Source organism: Temnothorax longispinosus, chromosome 12 (assembly GCF_030848805.1).
Source record: "Temnothorax longispinosus isolate EJ_2023e chromosome 12, Tlon_JGU_v1, whole genome shotgun sequence".
Lineage (NCBI taxonomy): Eukaryota > Metazoa > Arthropoda > Insecta > Hymenoptera > Formicidae > Temnothorax > Temnothorax longispinosus.
The window spans coordinates 9,885,307-9,912,756 of NC_092369.1; the positions used below are offsets into that span (position 1 = coordinate 9,885,307).

At 34.7% G+C, this 27,450-nt stretch overlaps 1 protein-coding gene across 12 annotated transcripts in view; it reads right to left on the reverse strand.

Annotated features, from left to right (window-relative positions):
- Cask (peripheral plasma membrane protein CASK) overlaps nucleotides 1-27,450 on the reverse strand; it is a 180,134-nt gene that overhangs the window by 142,843 nt on the left and 9,841 nt on the right. For 8 of the 12 annotated variants that reach the window (XM_071795775.1, XM_071795764.1, XM_071795768.1 and 5 more), the window contains exons 2-11: nucleotides 23,034-23,146; nucleotides 20,080-20,185; nucleotides 18,974-19,051; nucleotides 17,052-17,227; nucleotides 11,469-11,555; nucleotides 6,294-6,469; nucleotides 6,036-6,158; nucleotides 4,850-5,036; nucleotides 3,770-3,891; nucleotides 1,446-1,625 (exon numbers count right to left, since the gene is read on the reverse strand). In XM_071795775.1, the coding sequence (XP_071651876.1) occupies nucleotides 1,446-1,625; nucleotides 3,770-3,891; nucleotides 4,850-5,036; nucleotides 6,036-6,158; nucleotides 6,294-6,469; nucleotides 11,469-11,555; nucleotides 17,052-17,227; nucleotides 18,974-19,051; nucleotides 20,080-20,185; nucleotides 23,034-23,146 (1,348 nt within the window). Of the gene's footprint in view, nucleotides 1-1,445; nucleotides 1,626-3,769; nucleotides 3,892-4,849; nucleotides 5,037-6,035; nucleotides 6,159-6,293; nucleotides 6,470-11,468; nucleotides 11,556-12,729; nucleotides 12,802-17,051; nucleotides 17,228-18,973; nucleotides 19,052-20,079; nucleotides 20,186-23,033; nucleotides 23,147-27,450 lie in introns of all 12 variants that reach the window. The other 4 variants (XM_071795773.1, XM_071795776.1, XM_071795766.1 and 1 more) reach the window with 3 other exon arrangements.

The following is a 27,450-nucleotide window of genomic DNA, read 5'->3' on the forward strand; positions in this document are numbered from 1 at the left end:
CCAACTGTGATCACCGCTGTAAGGACAAACAGCAATGCAACGACACGGTTAGACGATTATCGGGATACCCACCGTCGGAATAGTTTGCGGAAAATCGCCGACACAAATCGTCCGACACCGATCGATCTTTTCGCGGATTTCACAGGCTTTTATATTTAGAAGCCACCGCTTTTATATTTAGAAACCACCGAATATATCTCGCTGCCACATAAATGCATGCAAGTGACACAAATACACATACTTGTGCATATGCGAAATTATGCGAAAATTTGATGGCACATATTGTGTCAACTAATATAATATAATAATCGTCGTATAATTAAATATTCTTATAACAATCATCATACACTTTAAAAATTCCGACAATACTTATCAGAATTAATTTACGAATTATTTTATGTATCGAATATCCCGTAATCATCAAGCAATATTTTGAGAGTATATCCTGAAGGTTAATTAAAATCAAAATCATAATATAAAAGCATTATGTCAGAATGCTCTTAAGTTAAAACTAATTACAACCTCAACAGTTTCGTACACTGAGAAAAAAATATTTTAATCCAAAAAAATATTTATTAGGTGGCTCCTAATAGCATTATTTACTTATTTTTTACACATATTTATTTAGAATTAGATATTTTTATTTAATTGAAATAAAAATATCTAATTCTAAATAAATATGTGTAAAAAATAAGTAAATATGCTATTAGGAGCCACCTAATAAATATGTTTTTGGATTTTTTCTCAGTGTATCAGGACTTTCGATTCTAATTAACTCTCTGAACATATCGTTAAAATATTATATAATAATTACGAGATACACGGTATAGCTTCTTCTATCAATTTATAGTTATTCTTAAGAAATCACTTTGTACAATTCAAGCTGTAATTAATCATCAATACTTCCTATTTTCTTATTAATTGAATTCATTCACGTGCACAATTGAAAAATCGTTATTGATACGTAATGATAGACGCGAATTAAGTCGCGCCTGATTTACGTTTACGCTTGGATAATTACAAATGCGGCGCAGTCCATAGCTACCGATCGATTTAGCAATAACTGCTTGACGCAACAATGCAACCTCAAGCTATTGCAATTCCCGACATTAAGAAAAAAAAATATTTCAAGCACAAATTATTCGTTAATAAATTGAATTTATATCAAGAATTGATTTAAAACGTATCGATTGCTTTTTTCACAAGTTTCGGCAATTTTCTTAATACCGGTGACGTACATGTAAAGTGATTGTGTGTAAATATAGATATAAAACTGATATAAAAATCTTTTTTTTTATAGTATTGCGTCACTTAATATATTCAGAGAGTTAATTAGAATCGAAAGTTCTGATACGAATAATTTGAATCAAAAAGACTAGCTTGTAACAGAAGCAAGTCGTTTGTTCCAGCGTTAATTGTCTGACTTTAAATCACAATGTACTCACCCTCATATGCGGCTGGACCAATAATTCGTGAAGTTCTCGAAGATCGGCTCTATCGATATTTCGCACCGCCGAATGCTCTGCTTCCCGAAGGATCTCTTCAACCTCACGAGCACGTTGGACCGCATCCGTCTGCGGTGCTCGATACGGTGCTGGTACACGGCCTGAGATTCTATCATAAAGCTGAAAATTAAAAATATCTACATCAATAGGAGTTCCCCCGATTTCTTTTGTAACTATTATTTTTTGTTAGCATTTGTGCAATCTCACATTTGTCTAACAAAAATAAATTATTGTCATACATTTTCCAAAATGTGACCGATTTAAATTAAACAGTTAAAATATTCCATTTTATTTTTATTAAAATGCTAAAAAGTATAGCATTTTAATAATTAACGAAAACCTTATTAAAGCTATCTAACAATTAGTATTCAAACTTTTCTGTGCCATTGTTTACCTCATTTTATTTCAAGAAATATTCTTATGAGAACGCAATATAGAAAATTACTTTAAATCATAAATAACACATAAATATAATACAATAAAAAATTGAGATTATCGAGAGGGTTGAAAATCAAGATAATTATAATGTTATTAGACGGTATACGGAAGTTGAAAATAGTTCACAAGCGATCCATGAGATGTCCTGATTATACAGCAGACGCGCTTAAATTTGCTTGAGCAACCGGTGTCACTTTATTTCCATAAACTTCAAAACTTGCCGGACTGTTAACCGCTGGCAATACGCACCCTTATATTTCTGCCGAATCGAACGAATTTACTCACCAGGAGACCCGCGATTTCGAGCAGGTCGCCGGCTAGCTCGGCGTCGCCGATGAACATCAACTGACAGAGGTGCATCTCTGCCGCATATAAACAGTGCACTAGTAAGCCTAGGACCGCACTAGGACCACGTGTGCAGCATGGTCCCAGCACGTGGCTCGTTTCGGCCACGTGACACTTCAGGAACCACCGAGGAACGGGTTTACATTTGTACGCGCGTTGCCGCGACAGTGCGATCCTTCGATCGTGCGCGGCATGTTGTTTATCGGGATTGACAGGATTCCACGATTTCCACGGCGGCCATCTTGCCAGTCCGGAGCATCAGGCAGCGCTTGCGTGCTTTTCCTCGAAAGGAACGAGAGTGGGCAGTTCCCGTTCCCGCGGGATATCCCGCAGGGGTTTAAGTTATCCCTCGCGGTCGAGGGGAGGATCGCCGAGGGAAAGTCGAGGGATGGGTGGCTCCGCTCTCAGTGGAAAAGCTCAAGCTCTGCAGCGACGGGACTCGACCGCGCGAAAAGGGATGCTGTCCAAGATGGCTGCCGATTCGGGCGGGTTGAAAGATAAATTCAAACGTTGCGCGAGCGTCGCACGGAAGAGGTTGACGGTCGTTACCCACACTTGATAAGAATTATTCTGTTTTATCCTACGCGCCGCAAAGGCATTCTCTGTTTCTGTTACTTGCAATTGATTGCAGAAAATTTTACTGTTTTGATAGGAATAAATGACGTAAAAATAATTTGAGACGTGAGAACGAAAGTTCGATTATGAAATGCTCATCTGTGAGATAGTTACACGAAGAAAAGAATTGTTTGAATGAATAAAACTGACGATGCTCCTCGTTCAAAAGAAACGTCAATTAATTAAATAAAATTTTGCAATAAAGATGATATTGTATAAAATGATACTATTAACATATAAATATTATTATACTGTATTTAAAAAAAGAGAATAGACCCATTATATACAGTAAACTTTTTCTGAATTTTCATCGAATTAGGAACAAGAATTTTGCTTTCTCCTTGGAAAAATTAAGCGGCCCGCTTATTTCAATTTTCATCTCGATATCACGATGGAATCATAAAGAAAATTGCTAAAAATTTTCCATAATTTTTTATATTTAAATAAATAAACTCCTTTACCCCCAACCTGCACAGAATCAAGGACTAACTTATTACCGGATGAGACCCGATCGTAATTACAGAAATTCATACAACAAAATAATAATTAAATAAAGATAAGATGTAGCAATCGATTGTCGCACAGTCGGAAGATAATCGCATTGTCTAATTAAGGCCAACTTATGTTGAATATCTCAAGTTATTGAGGGACATACATATTAACATTTTCGTAATAAATACGTGATAATTTGCACAATTTGCAATTAAATTAATATTACCTGTTTGACAAGCAAAAAGTTTGAATACTGAAATTTAGATTTTCTTAACTCATTACAATCTTTTAATCATCTTATTTTTTCACTCGCTTAACCAGTTCAATATGTTCTTGTTATTTTTCATATAATTATGAGTTGTCGTAAAAAATACCTCTAAAATGGCCCGAAGCCGATGATCATCGATGGTGTTGATAACTTCCGACCGCAATAGTCTGTCACTGTCCTCGAGGATCTCAATGTCATCCAAACAATCCACAATTTCGGCCACAGCACCTATAACATGAGAATGTGTGAAATATTGATTTTATGAAACGCGTCGTTAATTCACTAACTCATATTCTAACTGCAATCTTTTATACAGTGATAAACTATGTTGATAAGAAAACAAAGTTCACTGTTAAGCCGGATGATAAAGCGAGCAAGCGCGAATACGCAGACAATTCATACTGGCAATATGCCGTTTGCACTCATTAAAGCAAATTATTCATTCGTGCTTATTCGCGCTCATTTGCTTGGTCTGTATTCATTAACGCAATATTCGCGGAAATAATTCCAAATTACGCGATATCATCGATCTTTCATTGTTGAAATAGTAAGCTCAGAGCGCGTGAATGAAATATTAGCCATATATTATCATTGCTTTGATCGTTATAAAAATATCAGAAGCAATTAAGCGCACATGTAAAGGGCTTCTGAATTTTTGGCGAAGAAATTGACGAAGTTCAATGTTAGCAAAATCTCAATTTGACGGTATCCATTATTTATAATTTTCTTTTTTAACAATGCGCGGACACCGTGGATCTTTTAAAGCATAGATTGTTCATTTATGATTTCCACGGAAATGGCTTCAGCACTCTTAAAAAAAAAAATTGCAACAGCTTCGGCTTATGTAAGTAAAGAAATCACTTTTTGAAACCTTAAAGATGATAGATGAATTTTTTTAAATTTCTTTGTAACACAGAAACGGTTTTAAAAACCCTTTGGGTGAAAGTCTCAGGGTGTCCGGGTGCTCCAAAAACACGGGTGTCCGCGCAGTATTAATTTCTAACATTGTACATCTCTGAGAGTCAAATAATAAAATGATAAATGACTTAAAATTCTATTAAATAAAATTTATATTCGTCTTCCTTGTAAATTAAACCATGCGTCGAGAAAAACACTTTTATCTACATGGCATTTTACAGTATTTATATCAGAAATAAACTTCCGAGTTCGCTCGTTTTCGATGTACCTGTAGTTATCTCGTCATCGCCGACGTCAGAGAAATTGTCGCCATTAGCTTCGGAATACGGAGCGTGCCATTTCGAGGAGGAGACGGCTGCTTTTACGGCCTCCTTCAATTTTCGCCTCGCATTAAATTTCTTAAGCTCGTCTATAGTGTCACCTAAGTGTACACGGGCTGCACCCTTATCACGATCCTGCAAGTTAAGATCCGTTCATTCGCGATAAAACAAGCATTGTAAAATAAGAAATGACCATGCTGTCATCTACGAGAACGCACAATGAGATACACATGGCAAATTTAACAAATAAATAACTAATTGAGCGCTAATCAATCGCTTTAAAAATAAGTGAAAATTTGTTAATAAAAGTTCAGATGCGTGTAATAACGGCAACGTAAACATTGTAAAAAAAAAAAATGCTGAACTAGCGGGCAGCCGAGTAATGTGCAATTATTTTTCCTCCCTGCAATCGGGGCGTATTATACACCGCCACAGAGAAGCAAGAGGAGAGAGAGAGAGAGAGAGATTATACTTGCTTCTCTCCACGAAGTCTACGGGGGTTCGACGAACGTACAGCCGCATAAAAAAGCCCTAAGCAGTGCACACCGAGAGCGCGCGAGGTGTATACTTTACTATAGTTATTTTCATTAACCGCCGGAGGCTTCGCTCCCGCTATATAGCGATCGATAGCCCAGTTGCACGTGTGTTGCGTCGAACAAGTATGGGGGTGACTCCGCGAGAGTGTTCCTACCTTAGGTCACTGGCTAACTGTTGCACCACATAGGTATACCCCCTCGCACCCCCATACGGCGCGCGCGCGCGTGCGCACGCACATTCATTGGAGATAATAAGCAAGAACGAGGCCACGTGTATTATATATATAGATATATATAATAAATATATAATATATATAAAATATATATATATATATATGCACGGCGTAATTATGAAAAAATAAAACCCGATGTACTATCACCGGCGATGAAACGGAAGCCGCTACATCGATTATCCCCATCAGGAGTTGTGCGGCGTGACGTAGAATGCTGATCGTCACCCCGAACGCCCGCGCGAACGGATTATAATACGGATATCAAACCGCGAGATATTTCTCCTGCGTGCTCCCCCGCGATTCAGATAGAAATACCGAATCGAATCGAATCGAATCAAAGCGCGAATCCGAACCACTTCACTTACTCTGAGCCACTTGTGGTTGAGGACCTCTTGGATGGTGATCCTATGATTTACGTCGGTCGTGAGCATTCTCTGTATAAGGTCCTTCGCCGAATCGCTGATGGGATCCCAGAGTGGTGTCTCCATCTGCAAATTCAATTAAATCGGAATTATTCGTCGCGAACGGAGTTGCGCGGGCGTTGTTAAAATTCCCGAAACGCTTCGTCTCATCCGCGATTAGCGGCGCGGCGTAAGACCGCAAGATCTGGCGTATAAGATTACCTGCACCCGCCCTCGACAGATCGCTTCCCGCAGCCTGTCCCGAGACCCGACGAACGGAAGCGTACCAGTTAGCAGAACATGTAGCAGCACTCCGGCCGACCAGACGTCACCGGGCTTCCCGTATTGTCGCCGTTGAATCACTTCCGGCGCCATGAAGTGCGGACATCCGACACGACCTGCGCGACCAAGAGCATCGTCAGCGAAAAAGGGGGATGAAACACGGCTAATATGACCGATGCAGAATGGAAGCAGCGAGGCATGAGCGATTGCTCGGAAACTTCGCAGTCGATCGTTACGTAAAACGGAAACGTGTTTGCGACAAGATAGACACACGAATTTGTCAGCCGAATCACAAGCATCTGTATTTGATTTTCCCTCGATTTTACGACTGTACATATGTATAAGACAAATAATCGGCAGCTCTCTCGCGCACTTGCACACACACTTGCACACACAGACTCTCTCTCTCACTATCAAATCGATCGCCCATGGCGAGAGAATCCAAATTACGCTTTTGTTTATCGTTATTATCGGGAACGTCGGATCGACTGGACGTATTAATAATTATAATTAAGGCAAGGAACGAACGTCAAATGCAAAGGGCTACTGCATTCCTCGAAAACAAATACACCTGTCATAAAAGTAGCCGATTCACCGATATATAGGCACAAACGTCGTTCACAGACGATAACCAACGTGCTAACTTACTTTCAACAATCTATATTTATTAAGAATCGGTAAATGACACAGAAAGCGGCACGAGAGGAAATGTAGGTCACTGCACATTGAAAAGTGTATACATGGGAAAAAATGAGATGATTAAGGCTGTAAAGCAAAGACGACATAATTGCGTTCGCGAGTATATCGTTGAACATTAGAAAAATTTTCATTTAAATATCGTGTAATTTTACATATGCGAAAAATCTGACACGCGGCATATGATTATTTATATCAATGAGGTTATCGTATAAAAAACCGTGGATTTAAAAGTATGTAAAAAATGTATATACGATAAATAGATGTATAATAAATATATGTCTAATTTTTTTATATTTAATTTTTTCACACAAATATTTTACTAGAGACTATGTACGTAACATATACTTCTATGTAAATCTATATACTTCTATAGCTATGCTATTCTATAGAATAGACTCTTAGCTGTATTTCATCTAAATGCTTTGTTTATGTAATAAAAAGAGATATTTCAGATATTGTTAGTATTGTGTAAATATGTATTAATTTCCACCCATATATATATGAATAGATCCTACCATTATATGAATAATAATATATTCTTGTAAAGTATTAAATGTGTTAAATAAAATGTTAATATAAATAAATATTTATGTTCTCCGTCATTTTACAACAATGTAATGATCAAATTTTTCCAATAATAATATAACATTGTAATCCTATAATACTATAAAATTGTGGAGTAATTAATGAAGAGTTTAAATTGATAAAAAAAAATTTTTTTTTAATTAATTCATCTTTCTGTAATACACGTTTAATTAAATAAATAATTTAAAATATTGATAAACATATTTAATCTATAAAACATATTTCTTATACATATAACGTAATATACTTGACTAGACAAAAAGTAAATGGTGCCGGTGCAGAGGAAAACTGAGGGAAACCGATTAGTTATTACGGTGAACGTAATGAGTAAAAGTAAATGTAATATTTCAATAGAAACGCAAACAAATATATAATGGTTTTAATGGTGCCATAATCGGGTGCCAAAATACACAAACACACATTTAAAAACAAATTTTCATGCGATTTCACATCAAGAGCATGCAGGGTTTATTTGATTTCAGAACGTAAATTTAATAATGAGAGACATGGGCGATAAATTTTTTAAAAAATTATCATGTTAATAAAAAATATAACTGTCGATAAAGACAATTTAAATTGGTGTTGTTTATCATTACGTTCGGCTAGGCTACCGCGCGCTTGTCGTTGCATGATTTTAATTACTCGCTTTTTAACAAAAGTAATTAGTTATATGAACGAAGCGACAAGTTAATAACATGCATTTTACGCAAGTGTAATTTAGAGATACAGGATGATACACGAGTGGTCTGGGAAATTTCCAGCACAATGTCATGGCAGGAATATTTATTTCGAGAAAAACATGTTACGTATGAGCATACGTGGTAAATAATGCACAATAATGAACGTTGTAGAAACGACTCTACACAGAAAACAAGGAAGTGACAAATCAACACTTATATATTTGTATATACACAAGAATATATAATCTTAAAATGAAATTATGTTGCATTGAACGAAAAAAACTTGCTTGAAGTCATTTATAATTAAACGAAGTTTTATATAGTTCAATCAAGGAAACAAAGTTGAAATAAAAAGTTGAAATTCTTATAAGAAGATTATACGTATATTCTTGCGTATATACAAGTATATATCAGTATTGATTTGACACTTCTTTTTTTCTGTGTAGATTAATCGCGTCTAAAATCTGACTTTACAATGTTTTCTGAGAGAATTTCATATATAATTCCGATATCTTCCGTTCCATTCGTGAGTCAGTCCGTCTATCTTATATATTTAAGACTTGAAAATAATTAGAATATTATTTTACATTTATATTCAATATACTCTTCTTACCAGATAAAACTCAAAATCAAATCGTACTTATGACAAGTGCGCTGTAAAATGTCGTTGATCTAGTATACTTATTCTGTGCTATCTTTAACGTTTGTCTTCGGTTTGAAAAACAAAGATTATACTTTTGCGCAATATAACGGATAAACTATACGCGTTTCGTAGACACATTATAGATCGCAAAATGCGATAACATTGCACACTCTAAATAATCGAGTTTCATCATAAAAGAAAAAGTATTATTCATAACGTAAGCTCTTTATTAAGGGATATGACATTTTCAATAACAAATTGCTTGCCATGATGATGCAAGAAATGATTGCGTAAAATGTCAATTTGAGATTGTGCGTAGTTATATCATGACCGTATGATTTATTGTTGGGAAATATTATTTTTTGTAAACAAAGATATAGTGAAAATTCCAAACGTGTTTTAATTGGAATTCGTACATCTGAAACTGCTTCTGGTTTTATTAACGATATATTCGATCGAGAAAAACGCTACATTCTGTATTTCTATATTTTCTATCGCGCGTTTGCCTTTACCATCGTATAAATAACATTTCGCAAATACTCGCAAACAAAATAGTATTATCTGACGCGGCGACTAGTTTCAATTTGTCATCGATAAGTGATGAAAGACAAACACAAAGCGGCATACAAATAGACAGACACACGCAGACACACAGGCTAGTCTACCGCTACGAACAATGACGACATAAACAGGCCCAAATAACGCGGGCAATTAGTTCACCAGACTCAGAAATAGATAAACCGATTGAAGGGTTTGTTACTTTTAACTAAAATAATAATTATTACATGTGCAAGAGAGAAAGAAAGAAAGAGAGAAAGAGAGAGAGAGAGAGAGAGAGAGAAAAAAGAAAACAAATCTGTCAAAAATAAGATAAAAAATTTCCACTCGAAAACGATAATCCGTTCATCATTATCCACAGTACATACTACATTATACCAATAATACATATCAAATAAATTCACCGATTCAATAATTGCATTTATCGATTACAATAACAGTAAATGTGACATGTTGTGTAAATCCTAGCGCTGAATCGATATAGAACCGTGTAAATTATTTTAATTTAATGTCATCATATAAACAGATATAAAGTTGATCCATTTCTATATTTTTTTATCGATTATTTTCTGTAACAGAACGTTATTTTTTTCCTATAATTTTGTACTCCAAATTGGACACACGCCTGTTAATAATAATGTATATGTTACTTACGGTAAACTAATTAGCCATCATCCAAAGTGTATATTGACGATTGCGTTATAGACACAGAAATTTAAGCAACTCAATTAGAAACTGATACGTGGTTACGGGTGAACTCGAAAACCGCAGAGTAAATTCGGCCACTATCCAAATTCGTTATTGCAGACAACATGTCCGTATTTGATTTCTACAGTTTCAACATCCTCTTTTTTTAACAAAAAAAAAAAGGCTACGTTTACTCGAGAGATTACGCCTACGGATTGGATTGGCCAGAGATAACGATCGCCGATTTCCAGTAAACACGGAAAAACCAAAAATGTCAAAAGCGAGCGTTTAGCTCTATTTAAAAAAGCGGCATTTATATCATGTTGACGAAACGAAATAAATTTAATGACGCGAGTCGTAACGAACCCTTCAATTCTGTCAAGGACTTATCTCAATCCTACAACGATGAAGCAGAGCTTGTGCCATTCGCGCGTTACAAAATCAGGACACGCGGACGACAGGGGGGGAACAGAAAAAAAGGGGAAGGAGTCGTTCTCTCGCTCGCTTCCCCTATACGATGGGCACAAACAAATATCTGTTACTACGCGACCTCCACAAAATGATATCACAGGAATACTGGCTATATCGCACGTGGGTCGAGTGTCTATACAGACACTACACGTTCTCAAACTAACATAACTATACCACACGGGGGGGTAGAACGTGCCAATATGCCTCAAACGAGAATAATCACGAAACTGAGCTGATCGATCGCGCGACAATTACGAAATGCTACGCATTCATGGTGCGCGCTTCGCTCACGAAAATGAACTCGGAACCATTTCCCGCTGAGATATTACTACATATATCGTCATTTCGCCAGACTCGTGAATTTCTTTCTTTCCCACGTACAGGATGCTCCGCGGCGAATAAACCAATCGTTATGTCAATAGCAAGGTAAGTTGGATAAAAACTGATCATTCGGAAGAAATGGATTCGTACGTATAACATCCCTTTGATTCTTAACGAAATGCTCTCATACATGTAATACCTCTTTCGTATCCTCGATATCTTTTAAAATTTATGCGACTGGAGCAAGTTATACGGAACATCCTGTACATGTCTGGCCTTGTCGTTGACGGAAACAATTCTTAATAATGTTTTACGATCGCAGTGGCGTTGTACAAGAAGCCGAGAGCTACGTTCAAGAACGCGGAAAGGAGTTATCCCTTTTTAGGCAGAGACGCGAATACTTTCTCGTTTCTACCCCCGACTGTGGTAAATCATCAGACGTTATGTAGATGTGGCAGGCAATATGGATACCGATATTGTCCTCCGTGTCGCTCACTAGCGAATCCTCGGCGTCGGTCAGGTCCTCAAAAGGGAAATTGCAGCTCGAAGAGATCAGGCCTATCGAAAGAACACAGAGAGAAAGGAGAAGGATTGTTATCGTCACGATAATATCGCGCTGTGCGCGACTTGCTGACGGTTTCACGGACGGATAAGATGCTTCTTTATCGTGTCAACGCCGCTATCCGTAGGAGGAAGACCGACCTATGGCTGTTGGCCGTTGCTTTTGTTTAAGGAATCAAACTCGCGCGGATCAAAGCGCTAGTTCGATCAGCCTGAGGAGTCGGCTTTACTCATCTCAATTAACAAAATTCTCTGGTGGTGTGTGTGTGCGTCTATTGGTATATAAAATGTCGAGCTTGGCATATACATCTCCGCGACGTTTGTATAAGTTTACTTGTATTGTACGGTAAATATAGAGTAACCTATCGTATGATCCTGTTTAGTATAAAATCTGTATAAAGACCGTGTCGAATTAGCTTGCTTTAATTCGTTCGTTTCGTAATCTCACATAAAACGCACGACAAATATTTTCAACAATATCTCGATTAATCGCCTAATACACTTCCGCCGAAACGACATTTTGCGGCAATCATCCTAGAAAAACATGTGTTATCGGATAATTTTTGAATGATTGCGAAAAATGTATCACTTATAGATGAACAATTATCATTTTTAATTTTTTTTTTTTTTTTTTTTTTTTTCAATACAATTAAAATTTTCATTCTCATTCACGTTTTTAATTCCGCTTCAGATATACGTACTGCTGAAGAGTCACTTAAGAGAATATCAGCGAAGCTGTATCTAATGAAAAGTGTTATATACAATCCGAGAATGACATCCAGTATAAATTCAACAAATTTGTAAACCAGATACATCCGAGAAAAATAATAAATGTGCATGTACATATATTAATATATTAAACAATATGTTATTTTTAATATATTAACATGTAAAATATTAGCCAAGTCATATATATTAATGAGTTAGCCAAGTCAAAGTGAATATTCGAACTCGTAAAGCAAGCAAGCAAGCGGTGGCAGCTTCTAGAGTACAGTGACGTGATATAGTGACGGTGATAGTGATAGTGATAGAGGAGTACACGGAATGGGTGAGAATGTGGCATAATACAATATGTGTGTGTGGATAAGTGTGTATACGTGTAATATATATATGTGGCGTGATGAGACAAGGCTCCTGCGAAAGTAATGATTAAAGGTTAGATCAAGCTTACCCTCGCTGTCGGCCTTCAAGTAGAGCTGCCCCTTTGGGCTCAGACACTGCCGATACTCGGTCGTGTAACACGCTGTATTCATTCAAACCAAATTTCACGTTATCAGAATGTAATCGGGCAACGCGCCTGATTTTTTTTTCTTTGCTGCCTAATGCAATCCGTAATGAAAATGGGGAAAAACGTGAAAACTCTAATTGGCACGCATTGGTACTCGCGTCTATTTTTTTTTTCTCTCCTCCGTTACTCTCTGCATGACGATGTCGCGCGCGAATCCGAGCGGTATACGCGCGCAAAGAGCCGCGGGAATGAAACATTTAGCTTTGCGGAAAATAAGCATGATGGAGCGTTGAGGGAGACGTCGCGCTCAACGTTATGCGTATTTAATCACGCTGTCGGAAACTTTTTGTTTAAGGCGGACTCGTAATCCCAGCGGCGAGCGCTGTCTCTCGTTTGCGAAACTCGGTATATGAAAAAGTTGCGCGTCCCAGTTTACACGACACGGTTTTCCAGTCAATCTCTGGCCTATGTATTTGGAACGCCGTCGGTCTATACTCTCAGAATGCCAAATTAGTTTCGAACTGGGAAGAGCAGGGACGACAGCCGTGTTGGGAGTTGGAGGAGATTAATATCTGGACTTGGTATAATATCGTAACGTCTTAGCAGAACGAGGAGGCAATTAAACCCTATATAGCCGAACCAAAAGTTCTTATCGCTATTAAATTCTATTATTGATCGGCGGAAACCTTTCTACCCCGCGCCTCGTCGTATATAAAAGTGTATACGGTGTTAAGTGTCACACTAGATTAGCGACAAACGTTATTACATATTGTTTTTATGACAATACTTCGGAATAGTTCTTTTAATATAAATGAAAATACTATTATTTTATTATTATTCACTCATCCATTGTGCTGTTCTGTTTTTTTTCTTTTTTTTATAACGCATGCTATTATTAAACATTTCTATTTTCGATTAGATATTAATTTCGATTAAATATTAAGTATAAAGCACGTAGAACAAAAGTAAGAGATCAACGGATAACGTGTGTTCTATCAACAGCTCTTAACGGCGACGTAAAACACGATTGCTGTTATAATTTCGACAATGTGAAAAGTTTCGATAATTCCAATATCGGCTATCGACGTTAACATAACGTAATTATGCGGGATAGCAAAAGATAATTTCCTTCATAATTGAAGACGCTTCTTTAATATCGCATGGCTACAGATGAAATAAACCGCTCGAAGACGTACACGATAACAATAATTGCGCTGATCACGCAAAGGAAATCTAAAATTAGTCCAAGACGGTAGCGGTACAATCTATATATCTACGAGTGTGTCGCTAACAACAAGAGCATCTACAAATGGAACCATGCGATATTGAAGCAGCGAAAGATTGTAAAAAAAAAAAAATATGCATAGACACCAATCGGCTAATCAGAGAAGAGAGCATCACGGTTGTCAGTAGGGAAGAAATCCGGTAAAAGCTGTTGCATTGTGCACATCGAACACCGAGAAATTTTTTTGAATATGATTTGCCAATCATCGACCAAGCCAGCCAATAATCGCAGAGTTAGGGCATTCAAAAGAGAGACGATACAAAAACACCGAGTGTCTTTGAAGTGACGCTTGATGAGAGCCAGGAACACATTATATCGGTACGAAAAAAAAAAGAGAAAAACGAATAGAAAAAAGATAAAAATTTAAATTACAAACTCTGAGATAGCAATATTCAATGCACTTTTTGTAGATTTTTTGCCGTTACTCGATAATATTACTATCGCACTAAATCGTGTAAGAGTTATTACAGCCATATCTTCATCGGAAATGATATCATAGATCGTAATAGATCATAAAAAAGATTTTTCTCAGAAGATAAACGGCATAATTTATTCCACGAGAACTTAATCACCTTGATCCAAAGATGCGTCGACATGCATCCACGGCAATAATTTCGTATGGAGACGCGCTCATCAGTCATCGCTGAATATTTAACAATTCCTTTTCTTTATAATGCCATATGCGAAAAAGAGGCCGCACAGCTAAACGACATTCGTTTGAACTATAGTCATAATAAATCCAGCTGAATGTCAACAGGTCGGCGAGTTAAAAATAGCTTTCTCAGACATTTAAACCTCTTAAATGATAAACGTACAAACACTTAATTAACAGAAGCGTAAATTACTTTAAATACTTTAAAAGAGATGTACCACGTTTCTCGTAATAAAATAAAATCGACAATATGCTGCATCAACAAATTTTTTGTACACGGCGCGGCGTCACCTAATATTGGATTTTCGGGCTAACGTTGTTTCCGTAGTAAGCCTTGATCTTTTATAGTCCATTAATCTTCAAAAAAAAAATTAATGTGAGAGATCGCTACAACGCCACAAGAGAAATAGGTCAAATGCATATAAACGGTACGTTATAAAACACTAACTTAATCATTTGAAATATATGGCGTGCATAATGCAATTGCTTGAGTTAAAAATATTATTCAAAAATCATGTATATATGTATATTTAATTTGATACATAACAGTTTGTTCAACAAAGAAATTAATACTTCATAAAAAATATTAAATAAAAATTTATTCTCTTTTATATAAGTAAAGAAATTGTCTTTCTGATAAAATGAGTCATCAAATATACGTGACGACATAATTTGTTAAACCGCTTAATAGTAAATAATCCCGAATGTGTCTTCATGTTTATAGCTGACGAATAATTTGGTACGCAAAATTCAGTTTATATGTGCGTACGCATGAGCTTAACTTAATTAACGCTTTAAAAGAATTTAAATAATTAATGTATCTAATGACGTAATTCGCTTCGACTGTTTACCGATAAATAGCTTTGATATATACATATAGATATACGAGCATTGAATAGTGCCTCTCAGCTAGTTTGTAAATAGAATAAGCGTATAATTACGCGTAAATAGATTTTATATTAGCGCACATTTTGCTAAATAGAAAAGTAATGTCGGAGCCAGGCCAGGGCCATGTCAGCGAAACTTTGGAAAAAAACTTTTTCTTTCAGTCCACGTTTTCTCATAAAATATCAGAATTCGTGTGAAGTTTAATATACTTGCGTCATTTGTAAAGAGTTCCATTAAGTATAATATTTCGTTCCATTATGGACAAAAGCTCCCATCGGATTACTGCTATGAAAGTTATTAATCATGGGACAATGATATCATAAATACTTCGAGATGTAATTTCCCTATTGCATCGTCTATATCAAATATCGCTGTTGCCCTATTTTCGCCTCTCGCCTAATGCCGACACCACTTAAAAATATTATGAAAAATTTAGTAATCTTAATGCTGTCGCGCTAAAAGCGGCACGACGTCAGCTCTCGTGAACTATGCCACGGAATAAAAGGGAAGTGGTCGCGGCATTTGCATAGTCTAGGTAAATTCTCCTTTTTTACGCTTCAACGATTTTATACTTCCGTTCGAGTGATGTTTTCGTTACCACTTGATCGATACGTCTGATTCAATATGTTGGAGTAACAAAGAATCTCGAATCGCTCATCGAACCGCTATTTTTTGAAGAGATATTCAAGCAAACTAATTCAAAATATACACGTAAAATTTACTGCAATTAATTTCATGCACGAAAATGTGTAATTGATTTCCTTCAACTGTGACAGTAATAATATTATTATCTCTCATGTTATTTCGCCCAATAATAAGAAAATTTTAACACAACGTAAAATATGCTAAAACTTCTTAAGCATCTGGAGAATTCTACTCAGTGTAAAAAATGTGATGTTTATACAGAAACGAGAGAGATTTTCAGATAAGATCAATGTTTTCAAGCATTTTAAATCCAATTAAATCCTGATACGTGGCAATTAATATTCTTGGAAAAAGGTAAAAAACGAAAAAAATTAATTCATAAAACTTAGAAGCTTAACAATTATTTTATCAAAACTATGTTGTAACTATTTTTTCTTGCGTTCAATATCTTAAACGTTAAATTTAAATATTTTTAAAATTAATGTTTAATATTGAAATTCTATTCACGATCAATTTTCTTGGATTTTCCGAATTTTTAACTTATAATAAGTGCATATATTTAATGGATACTGGCTTAGTGCCACTTTTCAAATTAATGAAGTTATTTTTATATGATAATGGTCGTATGCGTCACACATATAGAACTCTGTTGAAAGTTAGTAGAGTATCATTAATAATAGCGAAGTCGGGCGTCCCAGAGCTGAGGTCGCGCGGCTTTCGACGTGAATCTCTATGCCACGTAAAATAGATCGCGTAAAGAAAACGTAAGTGAATTAGAAGAAGGTATGAACGTACCAACGCCATTAGACTGTGAGGTCGGAAGTTGCACGGCAACGCCGAAACCGCGCAGCTTCACCGGGGCGGAATTTTCCTTGCCAGCCAGGAGGGCGCACTGCGGCTTCAGGTCACGATGAATAATGTCATTCTCATGGCAGTAACGCAAAGCTTCGAGGATTTGTCGCATGTAGTGACTGTAAAAAAAAATGCAGTTTTCTTAGGTGCCGGCGCTTACACCACACCACCCCCCTCCCACAGCCACACGTCACGAAAGTACACCCTCAGCCGAGAGAACAATAGCGAAGGCCGCACGGGACACAAGCATTTGCGCGCGACACACAGAAGGCGAAGCCCTTTCCGAGAATTGAAATAGAGAGATTAAGACATGCCTCGTTACTCACGTAATGATTTTACGACACAAAGATTTAGCAAAATCCATCCAGATCGATAAAAAGCCAGGGTATAGTAAATAATATAAATCCAAATCCAAATTTTGTTTGTTATAAAAAAGTATATAATATAATAATAGACTATATTAATAATGTTATTTAACTGTTTATAAATTATTAAATAAAACGACATCGAGAGCAGAAGAACCATAATCATATTACTTGAATTTAATTAATAAAATGCGTTTTGGAGTAATATTTTTCATGCACAGTCGTATGCAGTATATAAAACTCGTGCTAACTGACTCTTGACATTATATCATGTATTTTTTACAAAGTATATACGCAAAAAAGGAACTATGCGGTCTAAAATAAAAACGAGATATCGATGGCACAGGGTACTGCCAGAAGATGATGCAAAATATGGAATACCGCACAGAGCAAGAACGATCCAGTTATTTACTGTACTATATGTTCATTGTACTTTCACCGTATCAATCACAAAGACTTTGGCACGATCTCTGCATGCATCGTCATGTATAATACATGCAGGTGAACGCATAACGTTTGTGCATCTGATATGTGATATTAATATAAAGTGTCTTTGATGCTCAGGAATTGGAGTAACAAGAAAGCGTGTTTCTCATGACAGAAGGAAAGATTTGAAAAAGATTTATGTCTGATTCCCCGCAAGTGTACGCGTATTTTCTGAAGTATATTTACGTGTCAATCAAACGTTTGCAATGTATAAACTCTGAATGTCTTCTTTTTTTAACCAAACATAATTTCTATATATATCATTGAAATTATATTAATCGTATCTTAACTTATCATCTAATAATTCTTCGTAGTGTCAAAGATATAAAACATATTTGTTTTAATAGGTTCTTTTCGAGGTGAAGACTACTGCTACTTCAGGCGTGATAAAAACGGGTATAGCGAATCTAATGGATCGCAGTCAAGGATTTATCGAGACAGGGATTTATTACGCTCCGGGGAGACTCTCTCGAGAGAGAATCCGTTTGCATTATATCGAGGTATAACATACAGAAGATAAACACGTTTCAGTACTCTGAGTTCCAAGCGACTCGATGAGAACAATTAATTTATCAAATTTCTCTCATCTTGATACGCATCGCTTTAACGAGATTTAATAAATAGATTACAGTAACTCTTTCACACACATACAAAATATAGACGCGAAAATTGTATTTTATCAGGAATAATTATCTGTAATTCTCTTATATGAATTCTGTACATATCTTAATTGTCTTAAGAAAATATGTTAGTTATCCACTTTTAATATAAGATAAATTTAATACACCCGTTGTTAACTGGAGTTCTTAGAAAGTTTAACAGAGAATAATGTGGCGTAATGTTGTGCATTCACGCGGCATGAGGCATGATGCTGGCGCATCATGCTGCATTCGATATAAACGATGTCTTAGCATTCAGCAGATAAAGTTTAAATGGATGTACCGTCTGCGGTGGATTTGTGATATTCGCGCGGTGTGCTCATTGCGCGATGATAGATATAATGAATTTTCTTACCTAGCAACTGCTTCGCTGTATACGAATCCAGCAGTCGCTCGTCTTACGACCTCGAAGCATAAATCAGAGCCGTCCATACTGAAAACGAAACGGAATATTGAAACAGGAATATCCGGTGATGCGGTAAATGAATCTGTTTTAATTTGAATATTTCTCTTGTTCTGTATATCCTATTCGTTTCAGCCGTCCATTGCTTATAGTTTTTAAATTATCCATTAACAATATTTGAATTATTGACATTTATTTGCCTGTATTATTTATCTGCATGTATCAATCAAATATGTGAACATAACATTCATAATACTCAGTTAATTCACAGAAAATTATTGATTAAAAAATATATAATTAATCCATGATGTTATCATTGAATAAGAATTTCTTATAGCAAACAAATAACAGCCCATTAAACTAAAGGAAATAACGACGTGTGATTGAGTGTCATATTATTTAAATAGTCTCGTTAAAAACGCCTTGAGCACCGGTAGTCTATTAAAAACCGTAGCTATCTTATCCGATAGCGTAGATTATTTCGAGAGCACCTCGGATGTGTGTATCCAATTATAAATTATAGCGAACTATAGTAGAACGTTATAATAGATAGCAAACAACTAAATGGAAAACGTGCCTTTCCCGAGTAAAGATAGAGTCGTGAAGGAAATGTCACGTATTTATTTTGCCGAGTCTTTCATTTTCGACAAACGTGATAGTTTTCCATCTCATAGAGCAAAATGTTTCATTAGCCTGAACTAATAATTACGTCAGGAAGATAGGAGAAATAGACTTGTTGGCATATAAAGGACGAGATTGACGCCTTCCGTTTCAAAAATTGCTTTTCTAAAAAAAGGCTAGTTAAAAGTTCACGATTAAAAAAATATAACTATAATAGTTTATGCTGCATTTTTCTACAGTCTTAATCTTATGAAGCTAGAGATTACTGTGTTTGAACTTATCTCTAGAAATGGATAAACAAATGTTAAACATTGTACAGATAAATTATTGGGATGCGTTTATTTCTATCAATTATGTCTGTCAAATTACGTTGATGCGGTAAATAATACGATACGTTTATCAAAATGTATAATATGTTTGTTTATATGCATACTTACTATTCGAATACCATGTATAACATGCCCTCGGAGCTGTAGGTTTCCAACAGTTCGACAATATGTGGATGTTTCAACATATGACATATTGTGGCTTCTCGTTTCAAATCTGAAACATGCAAAATGTGGATTTAACGCAGAGCAGACTGGCTTCTACGCATAAAATATTATACATAATGAGAAATAAAATCGCTGAATAATATACATTATTCCAATTGCTTTAAATAAATTTTACCTTACTAGATTTTTAATACAATTTTTGCACATTCACAAAAACATTAAAAATTTTAAAATTTACGGCAGGAAACAATGGGTGCTTCCGAAGAAGCGCTCGGGGTTAGATTTTGGTATAGCATATGTTACGTGCATTATACCAAAACCTAACCCCGAGCGCCTCTTCGGAAGCACCCACCGTCAAAAAATTTTCAAATAAAAGAAAAGTATAAGAATAAAAAATCATGTAAAGTATAATAACTCGCGATGATACTGAAACACGTATATAAAGAAACATATATTAAAAAAAAAACATTAAAACTTATAAGATAATTATTTGCAAAATACATACATGTTGTGTTGTATAACTATAACGTTTCAAATTTCAATATTGCACAAAATTATTAATCTAGCAGGAAATTAATTATCGTGCATGAGTATTATAAACACAGAAGTTATATAAATTTGTTATTGCAATGTAGTTATATAAAAATCAATATCTAAAATCAATATAAAAAACAATATATAAAAAAAATAAATAGTTTGTATATCTGTAAAATCAGAATAGATAATTTTAAGCGTATTCCAGTTAAACAAAACTATAGATATATCTGGATAGGATACAAAAAACTTCGTTTCCCAGTTTTTACTACAGTCAATTTAGATGCCGTATCTACACTGAACTGCAATGGAAGCGAAAATCGACTGTAATATAACGGAATAGCTCATATTTTTCAGTTGTGTTAAAAAAAAAAATTGCATCTGCACAGGGAAATACCAGGAACTAATTGCAATAGTTTTAAACAAAGACATCAAAATATTTAACATTAATATTTACATCACTATTAATACGTAAGCTTATAAAATAATATGTGATAAGTTTTTAATAAATTACATTTTCTACACAATTTTACACGTTATTTTTATAAAAGTAATTATTGATAAAATTTTAATATAGGACATATATATAAAGAGTAGCAACAGTTATCGCTGCATCTTTCATTAACAAATTCTTCGACTAATATAAGCTACAATCTACAATATTAACTTTCGCAACAAAACTTATCACAAATTATACATGCTATTTTACAACTTTATAATTAAATATCTTTGCAAAATTAATTGAGAGCAAAATTAAAATCTTGTTAATGTAAACTTTGCTTGAACTTTACAGGAATAAAATTTTGCTTTCCATTTGCAAATTAGTTCAGCAATACGATTAAATTTTTAATTAACAAATTTTAACGTATTATTGTTATTGTCAAATATATTTCAGTAAAATATAACGTTAAATAATTTTAATGTCTACTTTGTCTACTTTTCTTTTTAAATAAAAAAACCGTGTTGAAAATTAAGAGATAATAACTTATGTGATACAAATTCTTATATAAATACGATTAGATAAATAACTTGTATATTAAAAATGACAAGAATTAAAGGAAATCATAAAGAAGAGAGATGAAAAAAACGAAGGGTAAACAAGAAAACTAATATTTTACGACATCTAGTAAAATGAATATCTTTGCTGCATACATAGTTATGTTTCGCGAATAGAAACGAGACATTATACTCTGTTCGCATATGTTTCCGGATATTTCCATGTGGGATTCCATATAATACCAAAAAGATTCCATATGGTACCACGAATGAACATCTGTTTCTCTATATATACACGTATTACGATGCACTTATGGGAGATGTTCCTGGTATAGAAGCAATTTTCTCTTTTTTCTGACTTATGGCAGAAACCCTATGGAGAGTTTAGAGATTGTATGAAGAGTGTCGTTTCAAAATCAGTTGATTCTATTCAGCTATCGCCTATTTTCAAATAAGCTCTTAGTACGTTCACAACTGATTCGTTAGTTTCATGCTATCGGCAAAAATTAAATATTACTCTCATTTCCGGAAAAAAGGCGCTTTATTAGAGAAAAACGGTTTTGAAACAATGCGCTCTCCTGCGTATATTTCATCTGGACCTGTCGGCTGGTACGTTCGGGTTAAATCCCCGAAAAATGTGCGCGGCGGCGACAATAGTCCGCCTTTCCATTCAATTGCACAACGGCCTTTCGCCGGTTCACAACTCGAATCCATGTTTAGTCAGTCGCGCAGCATTGGGGAAAGCGTATGGTACGTTGTCAGGTGGACGAATAGGGAAGCATAGGCCTTGTTTCGAACACACGGTGGAAATTAATGGGAAGGTATTTACAAGGAGACCAATAGGAATGGTCTCTCCCTTGTTTCAATGAACTTGTGGATGTAAAACAGTCCAAAATATGAGACATATGTTTTATACTGTTTACGTAATAAAGTATTGAAACAGCCCGTCAAAATTAAATCAATATATTTGTTCCTGTCTGAATTTTATGAACTGTAAGCTATATATAAAAGAAATGTTTCAAAACACAGTATTAAAGAACTTTATTAGTAATCATAAATTATGAAAAACATATCTCAAACATGCCCTCTTAATATCACAAAAATATCTACTTGCTTCTCGAAAGCAGCATCCCATTCGATATTTTATAATTTCAGAGATATTCGATAAAATATATACAATCAACTTCAACTGATCACTCGATGTTTAAATGTACGTTATGTAACATATAAAAAAAAATATCTGTGCCTTTTAGCTTAAGCTGCTCAAACGTTAGGAAATCGAAAAGATACAACTCCGGCTATTTCCTTGATGTGTATCTTCTCAGTGTGTGTATCTATATAATACATCATCTTTCGTATATACTCACCAGCAGTGCTGAGCCCAGGACTAGAAGTGAACTTCGCCACATCGACGATTTTTACGGCAAAAATCTGCCCGGTATGACGGTGAATGCATTTTCGAACGACGCTGAACGGCCCTCTGCAACAATGCGAGTAAGACGTCAACAATAATAATTACGCTCGCAGTTACTCGAGTACGGATTACGCGCGTTGTCAAATGACTAGTAAATCAGGTAAAAAGCTTATAATAAATGTAAGCAATTAAATATTACGTAATATTTAACATTTGCAAAATGGGCTTGAAAAGAGTAACAAATTTTATTCGAAAAAGTTTTCTACATCTTTTAATTTTTCACAATACTGTACGTAGTTAAAGGAAACTTGGCTTTTTTTTTAATAGTTTGTTTTAACTAAATTGTAATTAACTCTTTCGTTTACAAAGTATAATTGCAAAACCAATTAAAATTAACATATGAAATTTATACGTCGTTAATTTATTGAAGTTAATTAACAAATTTCAACGAATTGAAGTTTAAGAACATTGTAAAATGAAGTTCCGATGTTAAAGGAAATAATATCTTGAAATTTCTTTGATATCACTTTATAGACCAAGGTTACGTCCTTCCGGTGACCTAACGCCATTTTTAAATGTCGCGTGCGTTGTGACTCCATTTTTCTTACGCATACCTACTATACTAATTTTGCATCCACACGATATATCTACATGTAAATTTTACAAGAGTTTTTACATTAAATATAAGAAAATAAAGAAAAGGAAAATGTCAATATAGGTAATCAATAAGGTCATAGTTCGTTGAAAACCTTGAAATCTTACCTATTTAGATTAGACAAAAGATAAAACGTTTTGGAAATAATTTTAACGTAAGCAAATAATTTTGATATAAAGATGATAATTCTATAGAAATTATAATAAAAATATATGCAAATTTTCTTTGCTAAATTCAATTATTTTATATTTTAAAATCCACTGTGCTTATTTACCTTATAAATAATCGATATTATTATTTCAAACAAAGTATTAGTTATTTCTTGAAAGCGTGGGCAGCTACGTATATCATTAAAAAAATTAGCAGACAACCGCTATCTTTGCATTATTTGCCGATTTATTGCTTTTCATGGTTTCATGGACATTATAAATAAATAAATAGATATCGAGATAGAGAGAGAGAGAGAGATGCCAATATCTTGGAATAGAAACATCCAATATCAATTCTTAGTTAGAAACAAAAAGAACGAAATACCTTATGTTTATATTTAAAATGTCTATATGCTTATTTTTAAATCATATACATACAGCAACACACACACACGCACATACACACGGATGGTTATTGATAGACTGAATTTCTATAAGATATTAATGTCGTATACCTAGATGGTATCGTATAAAGAAGGTAATTTGTGTGAGACGGGCGTCTATGCTTGTGCACATGAGTAGGTCATATGATCGAACCTGTACTTAAGGGTTAAACACGATAGCGGTCTCGGTTATCCATCGAATGATAACCACGCATGCATTCATGGAATTCGTGAAAACCCACAATGGAGAATGTCGTGCGTATAGAGCGTTTCACGCAAGCATCTATCCTTGCGGTTTGCACAGTAATATAGTGGATATCACATTTTTAACATATATACTCCAATAACGAATATAAATCACACAGAATCTTGTTTGTATTTTATTTATACTCGCATGATGCATTTTCTTTATAACGAAACGCAGCACTTTCAATTTCTTTTTTATTGTCAAACATTACCTTTTACTTTTTGTATTCTTGTTTCGAAAAACTACGCTATTCAAAAAACTACACTACTTTTATTATTACTCGATCAATATAAACGAGCGGTTATTGTCAATAATCTACAATATTTTACGACTGGCGCGATTTACTCGTAAAATGTAATTATACCATTTCTTTAATTTCACAATTCTTTAAAATTAAAACAGCAAGATAATTTTCCATCTTGGAAAATTATTTCATTATTATTAAAAATTAAATTATTAATATTAACTTTTCTATTAATATTATTGTGTAAATATTTTAAATATTTCTCTCTCTGTATCTTATTCTTTCTGCATCTATTTATCGCAATAACGAATTGTAACATATAATAACGAAGGCATTTAATAAAGATATCATAAATTAAATACCAATAATAATTAATTTAACGGATAATTGTGATGTTATTTCAAACTTAAAATAAATTACTGTATCATTGAAATCATCTGTTCAATCAATAATATGAATGTGTTACCTATGTTGAAACACATTTGTTATCCTTTTAAGTATTTAATGTATACTCCGTTCAACGAGAGATTGAGAGTAGTTTTGCGCATAAACGGGCAAAGTAAAAGTAAAGTCCCTAAAGTGTGGCGTATCGTACATGTAAATAGACGTTCTGTGGGCAGAGACCTGCGCGAGACAGACGAGTTTTCGTCCGATCTGCTCTCAATCTCTCGTTGAACGGGAGTATAGCAATAATGTACATATAAGAGCGGAAACTAAAAGATTTATAAAATTTCCATATAAAATAATAAAAATTAAATAATTATATTCAGCTATTATCATATAACACTTTTAACGCCAGATAAAATATAAATATAAATTTGTCATATAAATATTGCATTTTAAAATTGGCATGCAATTATATTGTGCATTTATAAAGCATTTAATTTAGCGTATTTCTCGATACAGTCTGAACATAAATTGAAGAACGTAAAGCAATCTTTTAAAAGCGTGTCTGTGTAAATCCTCTGCCGTCACGTACACAGGCCGTCATCTCCGGTGTACTCGCGAACAAGTTACTAAATACATCATCCCTCGTTTTTCGTAGTTAAAAGGTCTCTTGCAAGACGGCCTCTTGAGTGCCTTAAGGCTTTCATAAAGCAATTCGCACGAAAGCGTAATCCGCCTTTTATGGAAAGCTATTGACTTCTCGCGTCAGTTTCTAGAAGAGGTCAAACATCACCGTGACCTATATTCAAAATCAATTTTCCGCTTGGAAAAGATTACACATGCAAGACTTCTTTTTTCTACTTCTTTATATATGAAGAGGTAAAAGTGGTGTAAGTCAAATTTGTTAAAATATTGACTCGTGTACATAGATGCACTCTATATACAATATATAAATTGCATCTATGCACACATTGCACACGACTCAATATTTTAAAAAATTTGACTTACACCACTACGGTTTTTACCCCACTATATATTTAGATGATTTATACCAGATGATTTTATATTCTCAAATCATTCTTTTGACAACTTGTATAATAAAATAATGACGGATTGACTTGACCATTGCCATTTCATTAAGTATTTCATTAAGTACCGCCTTAATTCCATATCATGTACATGAATAAAACTTCATTTATAAAAATACAGATTATTAGTATACCAGAGTTCTCACCGTCGTCAAATACAGCTCCATTTAACCTCCTGGCCATTGTAAATTAGACTTCGAATCTGATGTAATTGAACTTTGGCCTTCCGTTAACAAGTTACGTTGAAGGGAGGACATTGCTAATACAAACGCTCAAGTTTCATGCAGAATTCTGCTTTCCAAAACGGTAATTACGACATCCGATCGCTGTATACGCTCAAGCTGTTTGAAATTTTAGTTAAATCCGCTAGGATAGCATGCTGCTCACCCCGAGGCCATAACTTAACTGAACATAACTTGTCATTGATTAGAACATGCTGCGTTCAAATTGCTGATTTATCATCCAACAGCTCATTAACGTGAAGAAAATTATTTGTTGCGCGATTAAAGATCCGTTTTTTGTAAAATAAAATATCGAAGATAATAATGATGTGTCGCATCAATATTTTTCTTTACATTTTCAATATATATTTAATTTGTTTCTAAAAATAAATGTATATATTAATAAGATTTTTGTATGGTATTTATAAAATAGCGTATGCGTCCACGCTTTTATATTTCATATACATCAGATTGATAAGTTTGTCATTTGCCTTTGTATAGATAATTCCACTGTCTATTTTGTAATCATATGTAATGACCATTTTTGTATGGTATCTTTTATTTCAGATAAGTTGCGAGCATTGATATATAAATTTCCAAAAGATTCGGTTGCGCGAATCGGAAGCTCTTTATTCGGAATGCTCTTCGGGGAATTTCAGATCTACCATAATTGGATCTCGGACACTTGTTTACGAATATACAGAGACTGCAGTCGATGCCAGACTACATCATCAAGATACGTCTGCCCCGACATTAACATTCCATCTCTATACCTCATTCGTTTCCGCGGTATTGGAGGCACGTAGACGTAATGGGTACGCCTGACTAGGATAAAGGGAGGGATGGGGAATTGAAACTGCTAAATGGGATTGTTAGTGAAAGTCAGGAATAAATAACGTTTCCAGAACAGAGGCGTTCGCGATATTCAGAAAGACT